Source organism: Crassostrea angulata, chromosome 9 (assembly GCF_025612915.1).
Source record: "Crassostrea angulata isolate pt1a10 chromosome 9, ASM2561291v2, whole genome shotgun sequence".
Lineage (NCBI taxonomy): Eukaryota > Metazoa > Mollusca > Bivalvia > Ostreida > Ostreidae > Magallana > Magallana angulata.
In genome coordinates, this window is record NC_069119.1 from 3,544,738 (window position 1) to 3,572,315 (window position 27,578).

Genomic DNA, 27,578 nt, shown 5'->3' on the forward strand with positions numbered 1-27,578 from the left:
GATATTGTTGAAACATAAACTAAAGAGGTTCCCGTGATTAAGCGTGACTGTAATGCACATGCGTAACATTGTAAAATCCAAAAAATCCAGATGATTTCCGGATTTTTAAAAGAAATTTCGTTGATTTTTAATTAGCGAAGCTTGATTAAGAAAAAAATAAAACAAATTGGCTATCTTCAAGTACCAATGATGTTTAAAATATATAAAACAAAAGACAGTACTCTTCCGATTTCTCGGTATTGAAGCCCAAAAATTCGAATCTTTTATTTTAATATAGTAGTATAGATATAAATCGTCTCGCTGGTTAAAAAAATGTAACTATTTTAAATTGGACAATAACAAAGTCTGATTTTTGTTAGAAACTAAATAACACTTGCTGGCTATAACGTTGTTCTGTAAAATATATTATATTCATATTGAAGCATCTCAATTTGTCATGCATTTACAGAAAAGTATATTTATTACATTTTTAGTATAAATAAAAACGAAGACATCATTGTTGTTCAGCTAGTTAGTACTTTCATTTATATGTAGATAAGATATTCTTTATTCAGTATTATGTTGTTGAACATGAAACTAATTTTTAAAAAAAAATTAGGAAAAAAAACCACAAACTTAAACATATTTACAGTAATATTTACAATCAGTTTAGGGGAAAACAATATTCAATTTACTATTTTCTAAAGTCAATTACAAAGTGACCTCATAATGAATATACAATTGTTTCCCCCTTTTCAAATGTAATTTGAAAAAAAAATATTCTGGCATTCTCATTGCACAGTTATAGAGAGCCAGGTATTGGATGTTGGTGTCTTTCAAATCAAAGGAGACATACTGGAATACATCTAAGATATCTAATAGATTCTATAAAAACCTGTCTTTCTATTTCATGAATAATAAACAAATGAGCATTGCATGTATGTTGATTTTGATTTTCATTATTTTACAGTGGGTACACATTTTGGAGATCGTTTTTATAGACAATAATGTAAAAAAAAAAAATTTTAAAAATTCTCAGCCCAGAGTTTTCTTAAAAATGTGCCCATCAATGAATTGTTAAACGAATGTTTCCATTTTGTTTCCCCTTAAAAAAAATCCTGACTACTTGTTTCGAACTTGTTTCGAAAATATAGTTTCGTTGCTTTCAGCATAAATCGAACTAATTTGACAAATATACTCAATTGCTGTTTTTTGAAGAGTCTTGGAAACAATATATTATCTGGAACATCTTAGGAAGATGAAAAGATAAAAACCATATAAAGAGCAGTGGTTTCTTCCGCTCTCCTTTGTCCACCGAGAAATACATACAGAAGGCGGCAGTGACATTTATTTTTTCTGACCAGAGACCGAGATTTGCTGTACAGGATAGAGAACGCTTTTGGACATTTCTTAAAAATTGGCGTTGTGTATATTTAAACGATATACTGCTTTCTTTGGTGATTCATACGGGATATGAAGGTAGCGACATTACAGAAAAAATACATAACCCGTGTTAGCGGGTTATGGAAATTTTTTCTGCAATGATCGTTACCTTCATAACCCGCATGAATCAGAAAAAAAGTATTTTATTGTATTTCATAACTTATCTCTTTTAAATAATTTATAAATTGATTATGATAAGTTATTTAAATTATTTAAATTACTGTTTATGTACATAAGTACATTAGCTAAAAGAAATAGCCAAATCGTATCCTGTAAGAGTTTAAGTCTGACATCATCATGATTATTTCGTGCAGTCCGTGATGTTTCGTAGATTGCTATAAGTTTAGACCAATCGATAAACAGGGCGTGTCAATTTAAGACCTGTCAGTTTCTTATCAGTTTCAGCAGCTATAGATTTCGACCATTTGATAAACGGGGCGTGTAGATGTCAGTCAGTTTCTATAAAGCTATGAATTTACTATACGTTTTCCTAAGAATAGAGGGAATAATACTTGGAAGATGTAAATATTCCATTATGTGTTGTTCCTTTTTTCATAAGATCTGCCAAAAGAACATGAATAATTAGAAGAAGAATGAACGACCCTTATCGAAATTTTCGCTGATACAACTTGATTTATTTGGAAACTATTAATACCAAAAGACTAAAGTAAATACATTTTATTTCCTGTGAGTTTTTAAAGCTCGTTTACAAGTATATCGCTTTTCACATAAGCCTGCAGTAAACAGGCAGAATAAATAATGTCATTGCAATTGGGTATATTATGCTGAAGAATAAAAATTAAATTTGTGACTGTTTGTTGAAGTCCAAAGAAACACTTTTATTTGAAATGTACTGTTATCTCCATTTGTAAGCATATTATTCTACAATGTATAATGAACCTTAGAGAGATCGAGGGGAGTTAATAATAAACGCTGTATTATCAACAGGCAGAATCCATGGATTATGCAAGCTGCCCAATAGTACATGTACACAGTTCGTAGGTGTAGATAATTCATACAACAAGTCATTATACACAGGAAACATAAAGGCGCTGAGCTTTCTGCCTTTGTCAACGCTTGAGATTGTTATAAAGTTCAGAATTGACTCCAGCTAGAGATACAAAACATTTGCTATCAGAGTACCAACTTGGTAAAATTTGCCACAAGGTATTGTCAATTTCAAGTTCATATAACATTCAACTTTCAAGATCTGCGTAAAAGTCTTTCCACAACTTACATAAGTCAGATATGTTGTTTGCTGACTTGCCCTCATCTGATTATGAACTAGACAATTTAGATGAGGATCGTTTCATGTTTTTCCATGCCGTCTTATAGAAAGTTCCAGGTCCATTTCCGCCCCTGCCCGATCTCATCAGATACAAACTAATACCATTGTTTTGTCAACTGTCGATGTAGTCTTCGAGAATTTCGTGTTTCCTTTTTATAGTTAAAAAATGAAAGAGCATCCCTTGATAGGGATGACCCGACATCTTTCAAGGGTCGGGAGGCATATCTCATATCTTTGTGAGGTTCTCATAGACTGCCGTCCCAGTATGGCATTAGGTACGGTCTAAACTCTTTGTGTGGAATATGTTGGTCTGATGCTGATAGTAGAGACAAGCTGTAATTTTGATCAATTGTTGAATGATGTCATTTTTGAAGTATGCATCTTCCTGTATTAAACTCGGAGTTCTCCTTCTTGCAGGTATTTCTCCTGAAAGTTTCAGTTCTTAAAAAATACAACTCTTTTTTTATAACTCGTAGAGACAACGGCCTATTTTCAAAAAAGTTTACATCGGCTAACCAAAATGACATTCAGGGCAAAGATCAAAAAGAATAAAATTCATATTAAATCTTTTGACATAATTTTTATTGATGTAATGCAGAGAACACATTTTATTGATTATATTTAAGCAGAAAGGTTTTGCACATAAAACTGATAATGTTGAAAGACGTCTAATTGTTCGAGAAAAATAAGTCTACTTGTTTTATTTACATGTTTTATTGAGTAAAAAATTTGCAAACTACATTAAAGAACTATATATAATATGAGTCAAATTTAGCCCCCATAATTCACCATTTTTTAAAGTGTTTCGGTTACAATAAAATGTTATGTTATGATTTAGAAGAGTTCATATAAAATATATTTTTCACATATTTATTTGATTTATTTGCACTGACTTGCAGTATATGACGTCAGAAGTGACGCTATTTCAAAAATTCAATCAAAATCAGTCGAAATTGACATTTTTCACATCTATTTACGAATAATTTAATTCTGGTTGTAACACGCTTTCTGATTGGTTGAAAAATTTATTTTATATCGTATAAAGAATGTTGCCTACGTCATAGTAAGACAAACGTCAAAAACGTATCAATCCGCCTGACGTTACGTTTGAATTTTGTACAATTTGATGTCATTTTATAGATCAAATGACCGTTTTTATCAACAATTGATAGCAAATAAATTAAATTATAAGGAATGAATTCAATATTTATTAGTTTTATACGATATAAAATGGTTTGGAATAGTTTACGCTTTTTTATAAACCGCTTCGCGGTTTATAAAGCGTAAACTGCCCCAAACCATTTTATATCGTATAAAACTAAAAAATATTGAATTCATTCCTTAAATGGAAAATATAGAGCGCATGCTTGAACCAGGACAAATTTTTTGTCACTTATTAGTCTTGGCTAAATACATCTCTGATTAAAATATTTTGTTGGTTCAAGCATGCGGTCTATGTTTCCTGAAAGAAAATCTTCTTGAAAACAAGCTTTTTTTATGCTAAAATGCAAAAATGGCGGGAAAAGGCTGTCTTTACAATGCCATATTTCTAAATTGTGGGCACTTGAATCAAAATGAACATTAAGTTAAAACATCACATATATATCTGTACAAAGAAAACAAAGAATTACAGTAAAATAATGATATTCCTTTTAAGGGGGCATTTTAGGCCCATACCATATGTAGTCCTTTCCCAATAACACCAATTTTAATATTGTTCTAAATGCTGATCTGATTATATGTGATAAGTTGACAGTTTGTGTTGATTTTTATCAATAATATACAAAGAACAGAACATATTATGCATTAAATTGATTATTATATTTTCCTTTACTTTATTTTCACTATGAATCTACACACAATATATTTATATGATATGTGAACTGGACAAGGAGAACGAATATATTCATAATACACAAAGCCTTCGTTTAATTTTTACCACAGAGCAGGACTGTCCAAATCTCCTCATGCATCTTACATTCGATTATTGATTTAGTCAAAGTATAAACAGCATGCTCATGTAGAATGCATTGTCTACATAGCATTGATAAGAGAACAAATACAATTTCTGGAGCTTTTTTGGAGAACACATGAGTCAATGACCTATATATCTAAATGTTTAACGTAGTACAACTACTATACGATAACAATCACTATACATGAACCACGAAAATTTGTGTTTTAAAATTCTCTTTCTCGGCAGTTATCAGTGTTTCCATCCAAACAAACTTATATATGCGAAGTTTCATTCGCTATTTCATCATGCGACACATCCGCAATGTCGTGCATTGGGTTCTGTACCGTGGTCACACACTCCTTGTATATCGGATTCTCAGACTACAACAGAAAATATCAGATGCCAATATTAAGAGGATAGAGCAAATTTTCTGTATAACAGAGCACCTCTTTAACAGATAGAGATACATGTAAATAGGTTGACAAAATATTGATTCGACTTCACCGATTTCTCAATATATTACTTATCTTTACTGCTGTGTACAAAATAGGTTAAGACAATTCTTAACTCAAATTGAGAAAGGCATAATTACACAGAATTTCAAACACATAACTTATCCGTCGTTTTTCAAAAGTTAAGTTTCTTTAGATAAGTCTCATTTTTGCAATTTCATTAGGAAAATATCATTATTTCAACTTATTAATAAAATAATGAGGGAGGCTTAAAACTTCTTTAACAAATTCTCAACCGTTTATGATTTTTTTAAAACTGCACTTAGAAAAGTAAGCTGTGTTTTGATGCATATTAAAATATATATTTAGTTTACCTGTAAATCAAATTGTGCATTTTATTATTCTAGTTTACCTTTTCCCACACTGGGTTTTTAATCTCTGTCTCGAAATGGGAGTACTCCAGTTTATCATACAACATCGTCAGTAGCTTCCAAATCAACAGCAGAATGATTCCCACCAGGAAGAAGGCCCCGGATACACTCAGTCCGACCGTTACCGGGTCCGCTGGTCCAGGCGGGCAACCTAATTAATCGTTTATAAATATATTGCGTGTGAACATAAAATGAAAGTAAGTGCAATTATAGTTTACCAAAACTGAGTGATAAACGCAATTTGCGGGCAACCTAATTAATCGTTTATAAATATATTGCGTGTGAACATAAAATGAAAGTAAGCGCAATTATAGTTTACCAAAACTGGGTGATTAACGCAATTTGCGGGCAACCTAATTAATCGTTTATAAATATATTGCGTGTGAACATAAAATGAAAGTAAGTGCAATTATAGTTTACCAAAACTGAGTGATTAACGCATCTTGTATGTTCTTACTTGAAGTAAAATAAAATGATGTTTACTATTAAGTGTGTTGGGAAGAGATTTACGTGACGTGACATATAAACCTTTTACAATTAAATCATCTTTCTTGATCGTCCTTGATACGTTATTATATTATAGTATTATTCATATCTACATGATCTTTCAAATAAACAATTTTCTTTCTTTTAAAACCAAAACATTTATAATGAAAATAAAATGCTTACGTTTGACAGAACGGACTTGAACAAACCGACCAGTATCAGTCTCATCTAAAACAAAATAAAAACCGACTAGTATCAATGCCATTTAAAGTGTCAAACCGACCAGTATCAATGTCATCTTAAATAACAAACCGACCACTATCAGTGCCTACTAAAAAAACAAACCAACGAGTACCAGTGCCATCTGAGATAACAAACCGAACAGCATATCAATTGTAATCTAAAATCACATTGCAACAATTTGTAAAATCATACATTATATAAATAGTGCCTGTTTGGGAGGGTAACAGTTGAAATTGACACCCCGAGAAAACCATTGTCAACCGACGCGAAGCGGAGGTTGACAATGGTTTTCGAGGGGTGTCAATTTCAACTGTTATCCTCCCAAACAGGCACTATTTATTTTGTTATACTGAATGTCTTTTTTAAAAATTTTAAGAAAATTTTACTGCTTTTATATAGGAATAACGTGAATTCTACAGCGAACCGTACGCGCATAATTTTCGCGCATGTAACATTTTTTAATGTTACCCGTTGCCAAGTGCGTTGCTAACGCTGAGGGTAATAGTAAATATTATTAACTGCGTCTTACCCAATCAGATTTCAGTATTTAACATGAAACTATAACAATAGGCATTATTTAATCGCCTTAACAGCAAAAGACAAAGTTTTTCTTACAAACGTTGTAGTATATGAGGCATCCAAAGTTGTCTTGCAGAATACACGATGTCGTCGTCGTCTCATTACCTGCCAGGAAAAAAATTAAATATGCTAATAAAAACAGAAAAGAATTCTGATAATCTCTTTGTTCGTTTGTATGGTTCTAAATGTGGAGAAATACACATTCCTTACGCCAAATACGTTTGGTCTTAGATTTTGACGTTTAAATGCAGGAAATGAATACAATTGGTCTTAGGTGAGTTTGTTTGGTAAATTGTACCTGGCTCCAAGAAAATGGCCACTGCCTCCACGTTCCCACACTTGGAGACACACACAGACTGATTGTATGCCCCCTGGTTGAAGCCCACACACTCCACGCAGTCATTGTTTGTAGAACACGTCCCTGGGCAACTCTAAAATATAACCTCTGTAAAATCAGTATTTAAAGAAACTTGATGATCAACTTCCCAATAGGTTAACCGTAAAATGTTTAGAGAGTGATAATGCTCTAAGCTATTGGTAAGTGAGATTACAGACATTCGATTTTAAAGTTATAGTTTTAAAGATTTAAAAAGTTAAAAATTTAGATAACTTTAATAAATTTAATGCAAAACTATCCTTCTAGCTGAGTTAAAATGGTCAAAAACATCTAACCATCCCATTATCTTTGGTGTTTTGACATCGAGGTATGTAGTTGATGATGTTATGAAATACATACCTGACAACGTTCACAAACTTCGCCCCTGAATCCGGCGCTACATTCACACGTTCCACACACACAGTTTCCATTGTCAGAGCAAAGCGTCTATCAAAGAAATCAATGCTGCTTAAATCAAACTGTTGTGTATATGAAATTATATAGTAAGGTACGCATCTACATATATCAATCAAAGTACTGAAGTACTGACGGGAGTTGATTTTATTGAATATTTTTATGCTAAAATCAGCAATATATTATTTTGCTTGGCAAGTAGTTCCTTAGCTGTATATGAATAATATTCCACCATTTTTTCTAATATTTTTGGGCTTTTTTAAGAATTCCGAACTACATGTATAGTCGAAAAAAAACGAAAAACCCATGTAAATCATGTTACATGATATTCAAAGAGAGAATTAATGCCATAGAACTCTTCGATATGTATTTGTATCAGTTATCAAAATATTTCTAAATAATTGTATCCATGCAATATTTAACTCTGGCGTGGGAATACATACGACCACAAACAAAAAATGTTAGTACCATTAAAAATCAGTCCATCTTGTATCGGCAGCAGACATAGACATGAACCATGTTGGTAAACCTAACTGTCTGTACTATCAGACTATTTTAAGGTGTTTATTATAAATAAGTTTCCTTTGAAAACATTACTTCTAAATACATTGCATTGAACTTATATATTATTTTAAGTACTACTTAGTTTTGTCAGCGGTGTTGAGCGAATATGGAATTCTAATTATCATGATCTTGAAATAGATATATCTACAGATGAAACCTAGCTCGTTTTCAGGTCAGATCAAATTTTCAGGTCTTTTGTATTTCTGCGCAAAAAATAAAAAAAAGATATGTAATTTCTTGAATGTAATTTTCTAACACATATCACATGGAGTTATAAGAAAACCCGACACATCTAATCTAATTTGACACAGTACATAGAAAGGTATCATTTATATAAAATTTCAGGTCACCTGAAATTTTCAGGTCAATTTGTTGTCGTTTCATGATTTTTTCTATCACATTTTATATGGAAATATAATAATTACACAAAAAGTCATTTGATTTGACGCAAAACCTAAAACTATATCATTTATTTATGTTTCATGTCATTCAGGTCCATAGTATTTCAGGTCTTTAGAATGTCCCAGTACAAACACTGTGATACTTTCGGTTTGCCAGAGTAACTGCATAAGAGAGATGATTATAATCAACAGTTATTCCCAAAAACCACCAAGGCACCTAGTTCAGTATGTGTATAAAATAGAATTTTATATCCTATATAGCCCTGGGTATTGATTGCTTATAGGTTTTTTATTGTAATAAAAAAACATAGTAATGTGTATAGTATTGCGGGGTAGTAGTTTATCATTTTTCTGTTATATTTTAGTTCACGTACCCCGTTGCTGTCCTTACAGGCCTCTGTAGAGGTCATACAATCACAAGCTTTGCCCGAGTACGCGGGATCGCAGACACACGAGCCACACGAACACCGCCCATTACCGGGCCCTGTACAAGAACGGTAAAGTCAGTGATGCAAAGTGTTTATACAAAAATGTAATACAGCTGTATGTTATTTACGTGATAGCGCTGATTTCTGAGCAACCAATAATCTTCAATTTGTGCTGGAGCCATCTTCTTTTATTTTTCAAATTTATTTTCTTTCATATGTACCTAATACTTCAGGTTCAATAAAATGGCAAGGTGTTTAACTCATTTACACTGAATATAAGTTGTTCAAGATGATGAGAACTGTTCGCTGCTTATTTTTAAAACTTAAAAACAGTGTTGGAAATCAAACACAGTGTGGATCTCATATGCAGCTGTATGACACATAAGACTGACCTCCGCACAGTTTCCCGTTAAAATATGGACAATTAAGGTCGTTACATTCACACTTGTCTCCACTGAATCCCTCAAAACAATCACACTTCCTGCAGGTACAGTTTCCAGCATTGCTGCAGATTCTATAAAGAATGGGTTATCTCCTTTTTAAATGAAAGAGCAATGCAATAAAACAGCTCTTTTTTTACATATAATAATAGGCCAAGTGTTAAAATTAATCAAAAAACACAAATTTCTTTTAACTTTTACATTTTTTCTTAAAGTTACCAGATGTATTTCTTCGTCCTACAATCTAAATCCGTCCTATTTTCTGACTTACCCCGCCTCTGTCCCGCACGCTTCCGTCTCTGATCCCCTCTCGTCACACTCACAGCTGTCACCTGACCACCCCTCATTACAGTGACACACCCCACATTCGTACGTCCCTCTCTGGTTACATTTTGTACTGTTTGGTTCCTGAATTGAAGGTAAATAAAATAATTTAATTATTAAGAAAGGAGTATTGACAGGATACTACATTGTTAAAAAGTTTAATATCCACATTACGCTTATCAATATACTAGTAACATTTAAAATTTAAAATATAATATTCCTTTTTCAATTTGGTGATGAAATCATGCACAAAAAATCTGAAAACATGGTTGCTAAATATTGCCACTTTTAATGAAGTTACAGATTTCAGTTCAGCAGTGTTACTTAAAAGATAGTTTGATGAATTATCTTAAATGCAAAAGAAAAAATTAAAGTATGATAAAGGCAAAGAAGTGTAGGAAAAATAAACAAAAAGTAGGTGTGATATGACTGACTTCATCTATTCTATCCTTCAATTTTAACGTCACTTTGTTTGAAAACTAGGATGTAAATGTGATTTAATCTATTTTATTATTAGATCTACTACCCGTCTGAAAAGAGTGAAAACAGCAATAAATTTTGCAACAATAAACATGATACAAATCATGTTTTCATTGAGGCTTTGAACGGTCTTTAAAGCATTTAAACTGATTGGCAAATATACAATAATATTACAATAATTTCACTGAATGATTGAGCAGTTCATCATGCATATTCTACTAATAGCGGGTTTTTTTTTTAAATTAATAGTGTTTTACAATTTAATCTAGAATACTATTAAAATTACCATCCATCTAGTATTTACTAAATACTATTCAAATAACAATGACAGATTATTTCTGTTTCTATCCTTTCAAAGCTGGGGTTTTTTTTTCAAACATATTCAATAATGAAAGGCGAATAGTTTTTAAAATAAAAACCTACATTAAAAGGACAATGACAATTCAGAATGTTTGCAAACATAGAAAACACATTTGTAGAACATTTTGGTGGCATCCAAGTAAAGACCTATTTAGTATTAATTACCGCTTCTGGTTCAAGTTGACAGTCACAATCACACACGTGTTCCACTTCTATTTCAACTCGTTCTTCTAGGCCTTCGGGGAAAATAGTGAAATTCACAGTTCTCTGATCGGGGCATGTGGTCATGTTGGAAAACAAAAATAAAGTAAAGTTTGTCTGCAAATTAAAAAAAAACATGTCATCATTCCGTTTTAAATCAACTGAATATTTGTTTTAAAAAATGATATGGTTTTAGAAGCTGTTCGATTTGGTTTATTTTGTGGTCATATTTAAACAACATTTTAATGTAGAACTATTTTAAACTGCTGATTGTTATATACCGTAGCCAAAATTGAAAGACAACAAACAGAAATGTCCTTTTTGTAGGAAAAGCCATTATCATACTTTAATGTAAGCAATTGAAAAGAAGTGGATTTTTTAAAAATAGTATACAATGTAGAAATATTAAAGAAAAATTATATCGAAATACTTAAACAAGATGCAGCAAATATTGCAATTTGAGAAGATAAACCTCATCTTTAATTGGGGGTTAGAGACTTTTTTGTAAAAGCATATAACATCGTTTCACATAATATCAAATACTGCTAGTAATCTTATCTTCTTATTTCTGAGAAGAAATCTTCAACATAATCTAGCAATACATGTATCAAATAAAAGACCAATTTAATCCTTGGTGTATATCTTACTTACCCACTTCTCCAATGTCAGACCTGTACAGTTATTTGTCTTGTCAAGGAATCGTCTACAAATGAACAATAATTGAAAACAATCTACTTTTAAAACGTAAAATTACAGTTACTTATCCTTTTTTTAATTTTCTTTCAATGCACATATGAATACGTTTTTTTTTTTGTTTTTTTTTTTTTTTTTGGGGGGGGGGGGTTCTTTTAAATGTATATGAAGTTTTTATCGTGTCCTATCTTATATCATGTATCAATCCAGCTCAAAGTTTTAGACAATATCAATATGTCAAAATCCATATTACCCAGTTCTGCAGTTGCTATAAATCCCAACATCCAATTCCTCGGGAACTTTAGTCATCACTAATTTGACAGTTTCTCGTAGACGCTTTTAATGATAAAAAAAAGCTTACATTAATCATCATTATTTTACTCTTAAAGTTCTTTTACAAAGTCACTTGCTTAGCTATTTAATTAATACCAAATGCTAGCGTCTTTACATTGTTATATAACTCAAAAAATGATTAATGTATTGAAGAATTTTGATAACCTAATCTGTTAAGAAATCTGAAATCAATGTGAATTAACATATATATGGTATGAAACGCAGTTAACATACATGTACCCTGGTTGAAAAATTTGAAACACTGTTAAATGTCCCAACATAAACCAGCTTACCGGTATTTGTAAACTATTAGATACTATATTTGAGAGAGTTAGCTCTCTTGGTTAAAGTATCTATTATCCTTTTACTATGCCTGTACCAATTGTTTTCCTCTTTTGTATTGTAATTTTTACATACTGTTCATAAGTATTTTTGATTCACTGTGAATTCAGTTTTGAGAATAAAGTGTATTGTCATTGTTATTGTTTACCTTTCCTGTCATTAATTATTGTCAACATTGCAATTATTTTATAGGAGGCATCAATATGTTTACCCTATAGCTGCTGCCAACTATATTTAAAATATTTGAAGCGTCTGTAGTCAGTTCGGAGGCATTGTTGAATCCCCCAGGGAGATAGGTAGCGAATTTGTCGTAATAATTATTCCTTATAAACTCATTTTCCGTTCCACCGATCACAAAGATTATATTGATGTTGTTTTCTCGTGCTTTCTGTAATATCTGACCAACAGAAGGATAATCCTAAAACACAAAAAACATAAATGATCAGTTTATATTACAAACTTTAAAAAAAACGAGGATGAATTATCATGCCCCTTAAAAAAATGATTTTGAAATATCGTTAATCTTCATATTTATTTCTTTAAAAGCATTCTTAAGCACAAGAATGTTCTGATTCAAAATAAAGGAGGCTAGATTGTCAACAAATGACCCGTCAGGTCTTCTTCAAAATTGTTAAAATGGTATTTTTCATCACAAACAACAATTTAAGAAAAAAAACACGTATGATAATTTTAAAATTTTCACAATTTTTATATCTTTATACAGAGATCTTCATCTAGAGAATATCAATAGTCCTACAAATGGCCACAAACACCCATCTCTCTGAGTATTTTGAGAAAGACGGATCTATGGCCATACAAATTTAACTGGTATCGCTTTCCTTAAACACTCACAGTCATAAGCTTTCTGTCAGTACTCTTTATTTATTTCATTGTGTAGAAAAAACTGTTTTCGTTGATGAAGTCTTAATAACACATTAATCAGGGCTCATAACTTTAGTTTGGGTACACGCCAATGAAGATTTATAATATCTAACTGAATATTAGTATAAATCCCGATGATCTACACAAGAAATAAAAACATCTTTCTATTCCAATAGCTTATGAAAAGGTGATACAAGCAAGGTAACTTATTCTTCTATTTTTGTCATCTGAAAGGGGAGAAAGAAAACAAAAAGAGTTGGATGTATATTTCAATTACATGTATTCTCAAACAATATATGATAAATACAGAATATTTGTAAAAATCACGATGATCTAGACAAGAGATAAAAACATCTTTCTATTCCAATAGCTTATGAAAAGGTGATACAAGCAAGGTAACTTCTTCTTCTATTTTTGTCAACTGAGAGGGGAGAAAGAAAAGCAAAGAGAGATGGATGTAAATTTCAATTACATGTATTCTCAAACCATAAATGATATACACATAGTTTAATATTTTTGTACCTGAACTTCAGCCATTGTATATTTTCCGTTACCGTCAAGGTGACATAATCCATCGTTTGGTTGTAAGATTCCAGCGACCTGCAGAAACAACCGAATCGTATTTAGATATGAGTTTCTCTTTTTTCAACTACACTACATCAAATGTGTGTTGAAAAACTTTTATGGAACATTCTTTATCTAGAATTGCATTGTGAAATACTGTCTGCATCGTTGCAACACAACGGTTCCTTTATTAAGATTTAAAAGGTTTAGAGAAGATTTTGTACAACAGTTGGTTGATAACGTTTGAGTACTGATTTTTTACATGAGAATCACGATCATTGTTTGGTGTTTGCTCACCCTTCCGTCCCCAGCGTGATGGAAGTTGATGTCCGTGGCATAAATCACCATACGCCGGGATTTCTTTCTCCATCCAATTCTATCCTACGATAGTATATTAATTCATACAGATGTATGTAGTTTTTTTATAACTAACTGGGCCATTAGAAATCCATATTTAATCAATATAATAGTTGTAACAATCAAACAATAGATTAATTCCTACTGTCTGATTGGTTTAGATTTAATCAATCTATCCTACAACATACATTTATAAAGATTTATGTAGTTCTTTATGACTAATCGAGAAAAAAATCGATAAATAATCAACATTATATCTGTAACAAGCAAATAATAGATTAATTCCAAGCTGTCTGTTTAAAACAGATATAACAATTTTTAAAAAAAAAATTAACTTTTATATGAATTTTCAAATGACACAATTTGGTATAATTATAATTTCTGTGTTATTCAATAAATTGGACTTTGACTACTAATTAGATATAGGGGACGAGGTTGTCCTCTTAACTTCTCATAACACGTGATTTTTGGTGTCCCTGTATCAATTTGTGAATGACTCATAGAATATAACAACTGTTTGTATTGGGTTTTTTTTTATTTCAACAATTCAATGATTTAGCTACCGCCAAAAAGTATAATATATGTATTGTTTTGATTTGTTATCATAACTCCTGTCGTCCAATAACACATTGCGTTTCTCTGAGTTCGGCAATAACATTAACCTGAGGTTGAACAAACTTAGTACAATGAAAGGAAAGCACTTAGTCTGATATATCAAAATGTCATTAATCGTATCAAACAATTATCCAGGCCTCAGTGAATATTGTACTTCTAGCGCAAAAATTATATAATGGAATATATATAAAAACAATCTTTGTATGGAAAAAGGGAAGGCAATATTAATGCTGAGATTCCTTTGGGTGTTTGACCACATCTTTAATTTGATACTTACACCGCACACCATGACCTGCATCAGTCCGTCAAGTAAGCCCTCTACAATATCCTGGTTCCCAGTAGTATTAACACCTCTTACAGCATTCTACAATACCAGAAAGGAATAAAAACAAAGGTAAAGAGCAATATCCACTAGATATCAGCTTAATGTCTGTAACACAATACCTGAGTTGGTCTTCTGCATTTTTGTTTTTGCAATAGGTACTCTTAAATATTTCTTCATCAAAAACATTTGGAAACAAAGGTTACGATGAAAACATTTATTTAAAGGGGCATGGTCACGATTTTGGTCAAATTCTATTTTTCTGTTTTCATTATTTACAATGCTTTAGTGATCAAATGAAATTTGAGAGTCAGTCGTAAAGTTATAAGCAAATCAGAGGGCTATCAATTCTTTGTCATGTAAACAAGGCTCGTGCCATGTTTTTGTTTACATAGGTTCAATATAGCAGTAAAAACTCTTTTTAAGGCTTATATGTCTTATCCATTTTAGCATAAATAAACAGTTTCGAACGTTTAACACGTTCATTTTCGGTCTAAAATTGGAATTTTCAGTTCAATATTCAAATTGTAAACAAAAGCTTTGTTTACAAAGCAAAAAATTGCAAGCTCTGTAACTTGCTTTTAACTCAACTAATGACGCTCAAATTTTGGTTGCCTATTAAAAATGCCTTTCCAAAGTATTGAAAACATTAAAATTGAAAAAATAATTTTGACCAAAATCTTGACCATGCCCTTTTAAGCACATCGACAATACTGTAAATTATTATCCAAGTATTACGAAACGTATTGCGTCTAAGTTAACCTACAAGCCGTTATGTAGTGATTGACTGATGATTGGTTTAACTTACTGTGAAGGCCGCAATTTCGTGAGATGGTTGTGGCCAGTTTAACTTTAACTGTGAAAACATGTATTGCTGTGTGATTTGGTTGTATCTGATCCTACATAAAGTGAAGACGGGTGTGTCCTTATTTGGCTGCGACTGGTTTAACTTACCGTGAACGCTGTTATGTCGTTGGTCAGTGACTGTCGATGAATAAAGGAATAAGGGAAGTCACAAGGAATCGAGGTGGTCCCACAGGGAGTAGCCAAGCTAAACGGAAAACACAGACTGGGTATTTAAGTTGTAACGTGTTGGGATTTACATGTACATCATACCGTTACTTTTACACTTTTAAAGGATAGCAAGCTCTCAGATTTACAAGTTTTACAAATATTATTTTTCTAACCATACTGATATACTTTTCACTACGAGAAGTAATACATGTACTACTACTAGTGAATGTAATCTTAAAGTAGCCTATCATACAAGCCTCAACAATGTTGTGATAACAATATTATTCAATGCTTAACAAAAAGAATTTTCAATTTTTGATACTATGGTATAGAATTGATCACCATTAGAATTGGTTTGATCAGTGTTAAAAGTACGCACTATTTTGGATCCTGTCGGGTAAATGGTGAAACGACTTTGTCCATGGAAGTTCCGAGTCCAAAAGTAAAGTCTGTCGTTAATGTCGCTATGTCATTTGCTGAGAAAAGATGAATAAGACAGCTTGCAACTCCTTTGATTTTTATGAACACAGAATTAATAACTATTTTACAGCTGAAACCACCCCTAGTGTGATATCATGTCATCATCACATTATGTACAAGGTCAATTCGTTAATACAATAATGTACATTGATTTTTGCCAGATTTTCTATTAACCCTATATAATCAAAATTGTGAAGTAAAACCATCAATAAATGTAATTGAAAATAATCCAACCGGACATTATTGAGACGGTGACCATCTCAAAGAATAAAGCTTATATTAAATAACGGAAATAGGATAGAAGCATTTTAGAGGATCTTACTTTGACATTGCCTTTATGACTTAGAAATGTCTCAATTTGGCATATACATTGTAACTTTACGATTTTTCTGAAATCCCTTACCAGTATGCATTTTAGGTTTAATCAGAGCAAGATTAAGTCAATGAAAATAATTTATGCTTTAAAACTAAATTTTATAGATATTTGTTATGAGTTTCACATTTGGCCTTGGAACTTGGTTCAATGCAACACCTTTTTACCCAAAGGCTTTGTTTATGTGGACTAAGAACAAGATAGGGCTACGTGGATAGTAAGTATGCTTCGAAAAAAATAGTGTGGTCTGATATGACCTTGACCTTTGACCTAAAATTTTAATGTTACACTGCCTATACCTCGAGTTAAGGCACTATATGGTTGAAGTATGAGCCAAATTGGACCAAGGGGAGATAATAAACGATATACGGACAAGGGTTTTTCAGATAATTTTGCTATGTCATAATGACCTTAACCTTAGACCTAGAATCTTGGTTTAAAAACACTAAGCATCCTTTACCAAATTGCACTCCGGGGGGGGGGGGGGGGGGGGTGACGTATTAGCCAGATTGAACCAACGGGAGAGAAGATGCAGGTATACCCCCGACGAGTGATCTCGGACGGACGTACGGACGCCAACAGAACGGGGCCCTAATAAAATAGTATATGGTGTCATAGGGTACGTCAATGTTAAGTATTAACATTGTTCATACTTTAACATTATCGATTTATATCACGAGTCACAAACTTGTCATTAGTGATGAGCAATTCACTTGTTTCTCGTTAAAACACCTAGAAACACAATGTAAAACCAACATACCACCTAGTGGATGTCTATGATCTTTTACCTATGTCATTGGCTAGAAGATTGAGACTCGACGTCAGTTGTCTCATGGTATAAGATGGATCATTCAGAAAATACAGATCTAGCGGGAAATTCTTTGCAATCTTGTAGAACACCATCACATTTCTCAGCTGGCTATCTGATAAGATATTACATCCATAATTCAAACCGGTAAAGCAAGTAATGAGTAGTAACATGCATATAAAGAATTAAACCACAAGTTATTAAACTGCAGCTTTTTGACACTTTTTTGAAGGAAGTTTATGTTTGAAAGGCATTTTCTCTTTGCAAATATGGCCGACTTACTGGGCGTCAGTCGGATTTTGATTCTCTGCGGTTTGATTTGCACTGGTTCCAACCCTGGTCCTCCGTCAGAAAATTCATCGTTCTTATCAAAATATATGTTGAATATTAGCAAATAGAGAGCGTTTTTTATGAAATTGTTTAAATTGAAAAAAAAGTTTATTATTATCCAAACCTGTTATAAATACAGTACTGATCAGACCCAACCTAACAGAAAGTAAACCCTAACTTAACCCTGGGTTTACTTTCTGGGTTTACTCTGGGTTTACTAGAGTGGACCCAGAGTAAACCCCATGTAAACCCAGAGTGGACACAGAGAGTAAACCCCGATCAGAAGTATACCCTGAAAGCAGACGCTACATGTTCATTCGGAATATACAAGGGGCAGGAATCACAGGCAGTAGGATGATTAAATAAAATACAGGTCTGCTTCACACTTCAGTGCGTATAGTTGACTCAAAAAAAAAAATTCTCGAGTAAACCCAAAGTAAACCCCCGAGTAAACCCAAAGTAAACCCCGAGTGGACCCTAATTTTCAAAAAGTAAACCCAAAGTAAACCCAGAAAGTAAACCCGGGATTTAGCTGGGGTTTACTCTGGTGTTAGGTTGGGTCTGATCGGTACTGTTATCAACCTTCTCTGGCTGTTTTTATGCCTGTACTAAATCTTGTTCTTGTTACAAGCACTGCACGGTCGATAATACGTTATCAATTATTCCCTCAACCCGAACCAAAACTAAAGACCTACTGTACAGATAGCTGGTTTGAATTTCGCAGCAGTTATTTTTACCTGTGCGTGTAAATATACTTCCTGAATCTGTTTTTGTCCCTCTTACCTGCAGTAACTGAACGACATGCTCCTTTCTTTTGATCACAGCGACACATCCATTATCTGTTAACTGATTGATTGGCGCACATCGCGGGAATGAAAACTCCTATATAAATGGTTAAGAAAATTATTATATATCAACAGATTCATGAGAAATATATAATTGCTTTCATTTAGTCCATATCATTTGTTTCGATAAAAAGACATACCTCAGATAAATTTGAAAGTTTTAAAAAGATTTGTGTTACAGTTGGTAAGTTGTAAAGAGTTAAACACATAAATAGTGCATTAAACATCTTTTTATATATGCATGCGCGGGTTCAGATTTTTTTGCTGGGGTGTGTGATCCAAAGTATCATTTTGTTTGTCCAAAAAGGGGATTCGAGGCTTAAATTTTTTTATAAATTTTATAAGATTGAACATCCTTTCCGATGAGTCCCCCACCCCTTCCCCAACATATGCACATAACGTTCATTGTACACAATGACTGTAAAATAACATCATCACAATTGTGTCTCATATAACCGGGGAAATTGGTCACGCGTCTCACATAGCAAAACGGAAAACAATTCAGTTCACAAGACACATGCACTAACGCCTATTTTCGGTACCTGACTTTATGTAATTAAATACATTTAAAATTTTTCAGAGTGTCTGAACCCACTGACATCTAGATCCGCGCTTGATAGATCCGCGTACGACGATTTTAGTTAACGGTGCAGGCACGTTGCATCGTTTTTGAAAGTGTGTGTGTGTGGGGGGGGGGGGGCAGAACCATCCAAAAAATCTTGACAAGCACAAAAAAAAAAAAAAGGAAATTTAGAGTTTCCAAAAATCTTCAAAATCCTAATCCGTGGGGGGGGGGGGGGGGGGGGGGGGGGGGGAGAACCTAAACTCTAAACTATTCTTCCAAAAAAAATTTTCTTCACTACCAAAAATTGTTTTCCTCCAAATCATCAAATTCCTAATCGGTGGGGGGGCCAACTCCGTTATAATTCATTTTTTTATATGTAAATTTTAAAAAATTGGTTGCGGCGAGAAAAAGTGGGGGGGGGGGGGGGGCAGGCCCCCCTGCCCCCCCCCCCCCCCCCCCCGGATACTACGTGCCTGCGGTGACAAATGACGAAATGACAACTATGTCCTGGGGTATTAAAATATAAATTTGTATTAAAGAGTTTCCTGCAATAAAAGCGTCGGTTCGCATTCACTTATTGATTATTTTGGGTTTAAATCATCGTAGCGCGCATCTCCTGTCGTCATAATGGTACATTTTTATACAAATCGCGAATGGCGCAAATACAAATGTCAAACTTGCATCCAGCGCAATCAGCAAATTACCAAAAAAAAACCCGATAGTTCTAACAAATCACGATTTACAAATGGTGATATAAAATGTCTGAAGACCCAATAACAGAGTTAAGAATTAACATTTCTCCATTTACATTTAATAAATAACACATTTAAAATCACAAACTCATAATTTTATATATAGATGTTGAACCCTTTGGCTCTCCATAGATTGAGGGGGGATTTAATATTGATGGGTGTAATAAACTGTTCCTGATAAACCTAGTGTAATCTTATGTTTTGAATGACCGATCGGAAGACGGAGGTGATCGCAAAAAATTTTTACTGAAGAGTTTTAAGCGAAATTTTCACCTGATTGGGCAGTTTGAAATAAATCCAAGATTGTGGCGATGTGTACCTTGTGTATTATATTAGGTAAAGGGTACATGTATATATGTTTAATGATAAAACATAGGTTACGACAGGTACCTGTGGTTTAAGATTACCTTCCGAATCATCAACCCTGAGCAACCTAATGAAAGTTAATAAAATGCATGCGCGGATCTATAGAGTGCCCTCCCGGCAAACTCAAATAACCGTCGGACCCTCCTGAAAAAAATTTCTGGATCCGTGCATGAACATTGTTAATATGTTCCAATGCCCTATCTCTCCTGAGTCTTGATTACGCGAATTAAGTATAAGTTTTTCCGAAAAAAAATTCTTATTTCATGTATTTTTTCACCCTTCAAAAAGTTTCAAAAAGGTTAACTAATCATGGATTCATCAACAGTTGAAAACAGGTAATATCTAAAATATCGTAGCTAAATACAGGGGAAAGGGGAAAAACCTGCTTTAAATTAAGAGAAAGGCTAGCACATTTCCCACTATGTTCATCTTATCTATCGTTTTCAATTAAAACAGACTGTGTCCTTAGATGATATTCTAAAGAGGGGCATCATATTTCATACGGCATAGGTTCTGTGTTATCATGAATACAATTGAAACAGGAATAGAACGGGAATGCAGTAACAATCACAGACCGAGTCCTTGCACCAGCCACACCCCTCGTTAATCAGGCAGTCGCCGCACCTCGCTCCTGAACAGGCTTGAGAGCAGACGTTAGCTGATGAAGAAATCGGTATATATTAGTGGAGTTAAACATCAAATATACATGTATAGTGTACTGTTGTAAACATCAAATATACATGTATAGTGTATTGTTGTAAAATCAGGCACATCTTATTCCTGAGTGGTGATACACTCTCCATAAACATCAATAGGGCAGTCTATTTTTATCAAGTTTTTACATGTATTAAGGATGTTCCGTCTCCATGCATACAATTTTACATCGGTATTCAAAATTAACTTCAATGATCAGCATTAAATCTTTAGAATAAGGATTTTTTCTAGAGGTCAACCAAAATTAGCGTAACGCGTAAGGCTTATGATTGAATATTTACATCTTGATTTAGAACAAAGTTTCGGCGGAACATTACACGTCACTAATGAATCAACATACATGCAAGTAAATTTATTTGCACGTTATTGTCAATTAATTTTCTAATTACTTAATAGTTTGATAAAGTTTTCATATACATCATTTTTGTGACATGTTAAAATGGACAATATTCTAAAGGAATAAACTGGGGTTACTTATTTAATAAGTTGAATACATCATTATCCCCATCATCATCATCACCATCATCATCATCATCATCATCATCATCAACAACATCATCATTATATACATACCAACCAAACAGACGATAATCAGTCCAAACAACAACATCTTTCCGTTCAGAGTAAGCCTGTAGAAGCCGTGATTTCACTTATATTATTGACTTTCACTTGGATTTTTAAATGATTTACTTCCTGTCTGTCCGGAAAGATCGCGGCATTGAACTGGAGAAAACATCACTAACAATACCTAACTCTGTCTCTTTATCTTAAACTTGTTAAACGTGTGACTTTTCTCTACACCGTGTTCTTGTTTTTAAGTATACACGGCAATCAGTGACCCCTGATTAGCGCTATAAGTTTCCTGTTGGGATGTTTTTTGTTTGCATTAGAGGGCACAAAAATTCGCGGCCTTTTATAATTATCGATAATTAATCACTTCTCTGGACACATAATACGTTATTTCTTTTGTTTATTTTTTTATGTTTGTGGGTGGGTTAGATGGAAGTGTGTGTATGTGGGGGGGGGGGGGGTTCGGTTCCCGTTAACACATCAACATCTAATAAATCAATATTGAATATTCAAATAAGACTAATACGTATTTTTTTTTACGTTTGTACCTTCTTTTACAACAATCGCTACGGCATTAAAAAATATCATTTCTTAAAAATATCCGTGTTTATCGATGCCCCCGTTTAAAATATGTAGTTGTTTATACAAAACAGGATTCTTTTTTTCTGATACGAGTCAAATGTTCTTCGTGTAATCTAATTAAGTAATAAATAATTTGTTGCAGTAATGCTTGCGTAATATGCTGTGCCGAAAGTTTTTTTGATTTTTAGAAATTTACATGCTTACATGTACCAAAACCGCTAAACTTATTGAATATTTACCGAGGAAGATGGAGTTTCTATTTTAATTTAATTTCCCTATACCTTGGTGGAATTACTAGTCAATCTACTCGAAGCAATACAAACATGCATGCTATACTCGTGATATTTTAAAAAGCTGCAGAACTAGTCATGCACAAGTTACATCCGTGTTCTAAAAAGATGTTATAAATACGGAAGAGTATTAGTGCTGAATTTGCATTTCACATTTTTCTGGTTTATTTTGTACACCATCATCTGCATTTGCACTCTAATGTGTAAGATTAACAGTTCGGTCTGTAACGTTAACACTTTAATCTGTAAATTTTATTCAAACTTTTAAGTGCACAACTAACACTTTAATCTGTAACATTCACACTTTAAAATGTGATTTTGCAGATTAAAGTGTAGATTTTACAGATAAACTTTAACGTCTAAATTTTGCAGATTAAAGTGTAGAAAATATAACACTAATACGCTTCCGTAGTAATATGACACACCAGATATCCGTTTTTTACTTTTTTGGTAATTACTCAATTCATCAAAATTTACAACCGCTGAAATAAAAGCTGACTGCACAAATGTGTAGCTAAGTCTATACAAGTAACTTCCTGACCTATTGGTTCATCAGACTCATGTATCACATCATGTATAACTTTATTGATCAGTCCAGTGATCTCTAGCGCCTAAAGTGGACGACTTCCTTCTCGGTAGATTCGACCAAGTCAATGAAAAAGAATAACTTTGAATATAGTAGAAAAGTTCTTTTGTTTAGTTCAAATTACAGCGTAAAAAGTCATACTTTTATATGGTTTTCAAAACATGTAAACAATTTCAATCGTCAGGAAAACGCTAAATTAAAAGCCTCTTCATTCACATAAACAGCTACGAATCTAAAATAAAAATGCCCATGTTTATAACTTGAGATATTTAGGAAGAAAAAATAATAAGCTATCAAATACTTAACACTGATGGAAAATCTGAAGTACTAAGTACAGATAAACAAACATATTACATTATCATATGAAGAATACATATATATATATATATATATATATATATATATATATATATATATATATATATATATATATATATATATATATATATATATATATATTCATTTATCGTTAAACAAAGAGAGATAACTCTGCATTTTTGTTTTATTTGCAAAGCTAATTTGAATGCACAAGACTTTAAACTCAGCACCCGTATGTCAATCGAGTAAGATGAACACCATTTTTGAAAAGAAGTTAATTAAAGGTATTGCGAAATCATGGCCTATCTCCCACCATCTTTCTCCAGAAATATTTTTCTATTAGCTATCTGAAGACTTTATAGACGGATATTTATCTTCCCAAGTCTTCCCCGCTCTGTGAAACAGGGCTGATCAGATATCCTTGACTTTAGAAGATGGCGGATATAAAATACAGTTGTATTCGCCCCTTTCCCAATCCGGTTATTCTTTGAAAATTATTAAACAATATGTAAACAAAATCATTAAATTCTGGGCGGATGAATATTTTTGGGGTTTTTTTTAATACTTCTTTCAGTTACAGTTCAAAATACATATTTTCAAACTGAAATATGTATTTAACTATTAAATTTAAACTGAAAAAACATTTTTGTTCCGTGTTCTAAATGCACAAACTACCCTACCTGCGCGTCGTGCATTTAAAAACACCGCTGATGCGCTGCATTATCAATCATGTTTCAATGTTACACATGTTCTATAAAAACCTATTATCATTTTTAAACTTTGGTGGACAGTAAGATCCTTCTTAAAAATCCTAAAACGTGTACATTCACTACAATCTATGTTAAACGGAAGCTAAATTATTGACAGTTACAATTTTTTAATTTATTTTGATTTATATTCTAGATTTTGGACTCTTTTGCTAACTACTGATAAAAATACTTTTAAAAGTAACCTCATATCATTCCGATTGGAATTGGTCTACATGAAGGTACAATGCTCATAGCATCTGAATAAAAGACAGTGTTCTCCCAATCGCCGGTATTAAGCATAAAAGATCGGGTCCATATATATTCTCTATATGGTCGGATAAGACTAGCTGCAATAATGTACCCCTCTCCCGATTTTTTTTTTGGGGGGGGGGGGGGGGGGAGAGGGCTACAACTCCATAGGATCTCCGTGATGGTGCAAGTGCGGGAGTGATTCACTCCCGCAACGATTTCGTGTCAAATCGTACATAAATGACAATAACATTTGGATTTCTTACCTGAACTCAAACATTATAGATGTCTATGGCATAAATTAATCCAAAAATATCAAGTATAGTCAATATATCGGTTATTTTTCGTGTATGTCAACAACGAAAGTTGATTTGTCCGCCATGTTACTGACCTTGACCGGTTTTATTTTGGGACAGCCAATGAGAAATCAGGAGCGGATCTTGAACTGAATATAGGAATTCCCCTATTTTAAACATAATCAACGCGGTAAATATGAATTTTCCATTATGTACCATTTCCTTAAATGATGTTTTAGTGATATAACCAGGTAAGAACGATTATTTACACTGACATTCACGTTAACAAGCCCATCAAAACTCCAAGCGTACATCCCATAAAATCACGCGAGAACTGTCATGGCTGCTGAAAAAGACGACTGGTAAACATGCTGATGTGTTTTATCTGGTTTTGGTTTATATACGGTTAATTTGTTCAACCTGAATTAAAAAATCATTTTATCTAAAGGAAGTCAAATATAAAATCGATCTTTTTAAACCGAAGTCAGCTGCATTAAAAAATTAATTTTGCACCATTACGGAGATCCTGTGGAATTGTAGCCCTCTCCAGTAAACATCAGATATAAAAAATCGGAGAGGGCAACATTATTGCAGCTAGGATAAGACGCATACATGTACATACAACAATTTTCCCTCTATTAACTTTCAATTACCATTAATTATGGGTTTTTAAAAAACAAATAATTGGCTCACAATCTGATTAAAATCGGATCCTCGACACGTTCCTTGGTGTTTTGTTACTACACAAGGAGCAGATCGAGGATCTGATTTTAATCAGATTGAATGGGCTCAAATGGACCTAGAGCACATTGATAGAAAGACACAGATCCAACAGTATATGCAAAGAACTGGAAAATCGATTTCGGGATTAAGAAATTGACCTCAACAAAAACCCTATTCCTGCAAAATCCATCTGTTCTTCGGAAACTTTGTAAATATTGGCATCTGTACACCTACCTGTACGAAAGACGAATAAGGCCAATAAAAAATATTTTATCTCCTAAATACGAGAAAAGATATCGTTATAACGAGTTAATATCTCGTTTTTACGAGAAAAAAATCTCGAAATTACAAGAAAAGATCTCGTTATTACGAAAAAAAAATTTATATAAAAACGTGCGTTTCTGAAAAGGCCTCCAATTCGACTGGTTCACCCTATCAGTCTTTTTTTTTCTTTTAAGAAACGTTTACTTAATTCAATTTTGTTTAGTTTTTATTAGACGGAGGCTGTTACATCATCCGTATATTGTGATTGTCTTCCCCGTGACGTCAAATTATGATGATTCCTTAAGCACCATCTAGCGGTGGACGAAATAATGAATAATTATGAGGTTCGATGAATAAACATGGTGTGCTTCTTTGTCTCTGTCGTATATCGTTCGCATATTATCAATTAATTATCAATCAATTAAACTTCACAAACACAGTATATCAATCTTTAAATCAAACATCACAAACAGTGTATAATACGTCATTGTTAAGTATGCTTCCTTTCTCTTTATTTGAAATCAAACATCACAAACAGTGTAGAATACATGTACTTCATTGTTAGACATACTTTTTTTTTCTCTTTGCTAGAAATCAAAACATCACAAACAGTGTAGAATACTTCATTGATAGGCATGCTTCCTTTCTCTTTAATTGAAATCAAACATAGTAAACAGTGCAGAATACTTTATTGTTAGGCATACTTCTGTTCTCCTTACTTGAAATGAAAACTATTAGAACGTCACTTTTCCCCCTTATCTTGGAAGGAACACGTGGTGCACCTCGCGAATTGATTTGATTAACAGGGGTAACACGTGGATTCGGACTGAAACTGCATGCTGGATTCAATCACAATGTACTCTATTCTTTAGTGGATACTAATTTTATGAATATATAATATTAGTATATTTCAAATGAATGTACGTAAAATTACGCCTAAAACGCTCTCTCTCTCTCTCTCTCTCTCTCTCTCTCTCTCTCTCTCTCTCTCTCTCTCTCTCTCTCTCATAACGATCATAATAAGGGAATATCTAGATCGACGATACTCATTGATCAAGAAATCCCTTCAGTGAGATAGAAAAGGAGAGGGGGGGGGGGGTGTTGTACAGTTAGACAAAGTAGTTTGCAATTTAGAGGTTATCTTTTGTCTTGAACAGGTGTGGAAACCTCTAGGATATGGCGTTTTCTACCTTGGGTTTGCAAATCACTATACACAAGAAAAAATATCGACTTAAACTAAATATACACCAGAAAAGAAATGTGTACATAAATAGTTTGCATTGTATTTTTCAAGTTCGAATTGTATGCATTTAATTACATGTACAGTTTCCCATGTTGTTTTGTGATGCAAAATAATTTCCTCCTTCCTTTTTTGCAAAGAACAAACACCTTTAAGTAGTAATATAAAAAGCCTATGAGGTTAAATAAGAGAACAACACTAATTATTTTTATATTATCTACCTAACTCTGATGTCAACCTGACAAATATCCTCGCGGCCTTAAATTGCCATAATACTAAACCGCTTCGCGAATATTCCAACATTATAAGCGGTTTACGCGCTGTTTTTCCTTAAATAAAAAAAATCATGTAAATTTTCTTTAGTTTAATTTCCTCCAAAAGGATGTCTTGGTCTATCGATCAATACTTTCAGTACTTTGATTTTAATAACAACGGCCATTTTTCATAAGTTTTTTTTTTACATAAAATGATCGGATTTGGCATTTTATCTTATATGAATAAGTGGAAAGA

At 33.0% G+C, this 27,578-nt stretch overlaps 1 protein-coding gene across 1 annotated transcript; it reads right to left on the reverse strand.

Moving 5' to 3' along the window:
- Positions 1–4,060: 4,060 nt before the first annotated feature.
- LOC128163111 (integrin beta-3-like) lies at positions 4,061–21,978 on the reverse strand. Its single transcript, XM_052826617.1, has 23 exons — positions 21,775–21,978; positions 21,063–21,145; positions 18,743–18,841; positions 17,912–17,993; positions 17,610–17,744; positions 16,348–16,444; positions 15,909–16,005; positions 14,910–14,996; positions 13,958–14,041; positions 13,619–13,696; positions 12,426–12,632; positions 11,793–11,875; positions 11,498–11,549; positions 10,811–10,963; positions 9,753–9,889; positions 9,434–9,555; positions 8,988–9,097; positions 7,595–7,681; positions 7,157–7,289; positions 6,895–6,963; positions 6,220–6,264; positions 5,532–5,701; positions 4,061–5,047 (listed from the first exon to the last, which is right to left on the reverse strand). The coding sequence occupies exons 1-23, from the start codon at positions 21,809–21,811 to the stop codon at positions 4,940–4,942; spliced, it is 2,355 nt and encodes a 784-aa protein (XP_052682577.1). The 5' UTR covers positions 21,812–21,978; the 3' UTR covers positions 4,061–4,939.
- Positions 21,979–27,578: the final 5,600 nt, after the last annotated feature.

Coding starts and splice junctions, on each gene's coding strand:
- LOC128163111 (XM_052826617.1), bottom strand. CDS start 21,811: ATGTTGTTGTTTGGACTGATTATCGTCTGTTTGGTTG. Junction 9,098..9,433: donor TAACGGGAAACTGTGCGGAG/GTCAGTCTTATG, acceptor GTTCTTGTACAG/GGCCCGGTAATGGGCGGTGT. Junction 6,265..6,894: donor CCTCATATACTACAACGTTT/GTAAGAAAAACT, acceptor ATTTTGTTTTAG/ATGAGACTGATACTGGTCGG.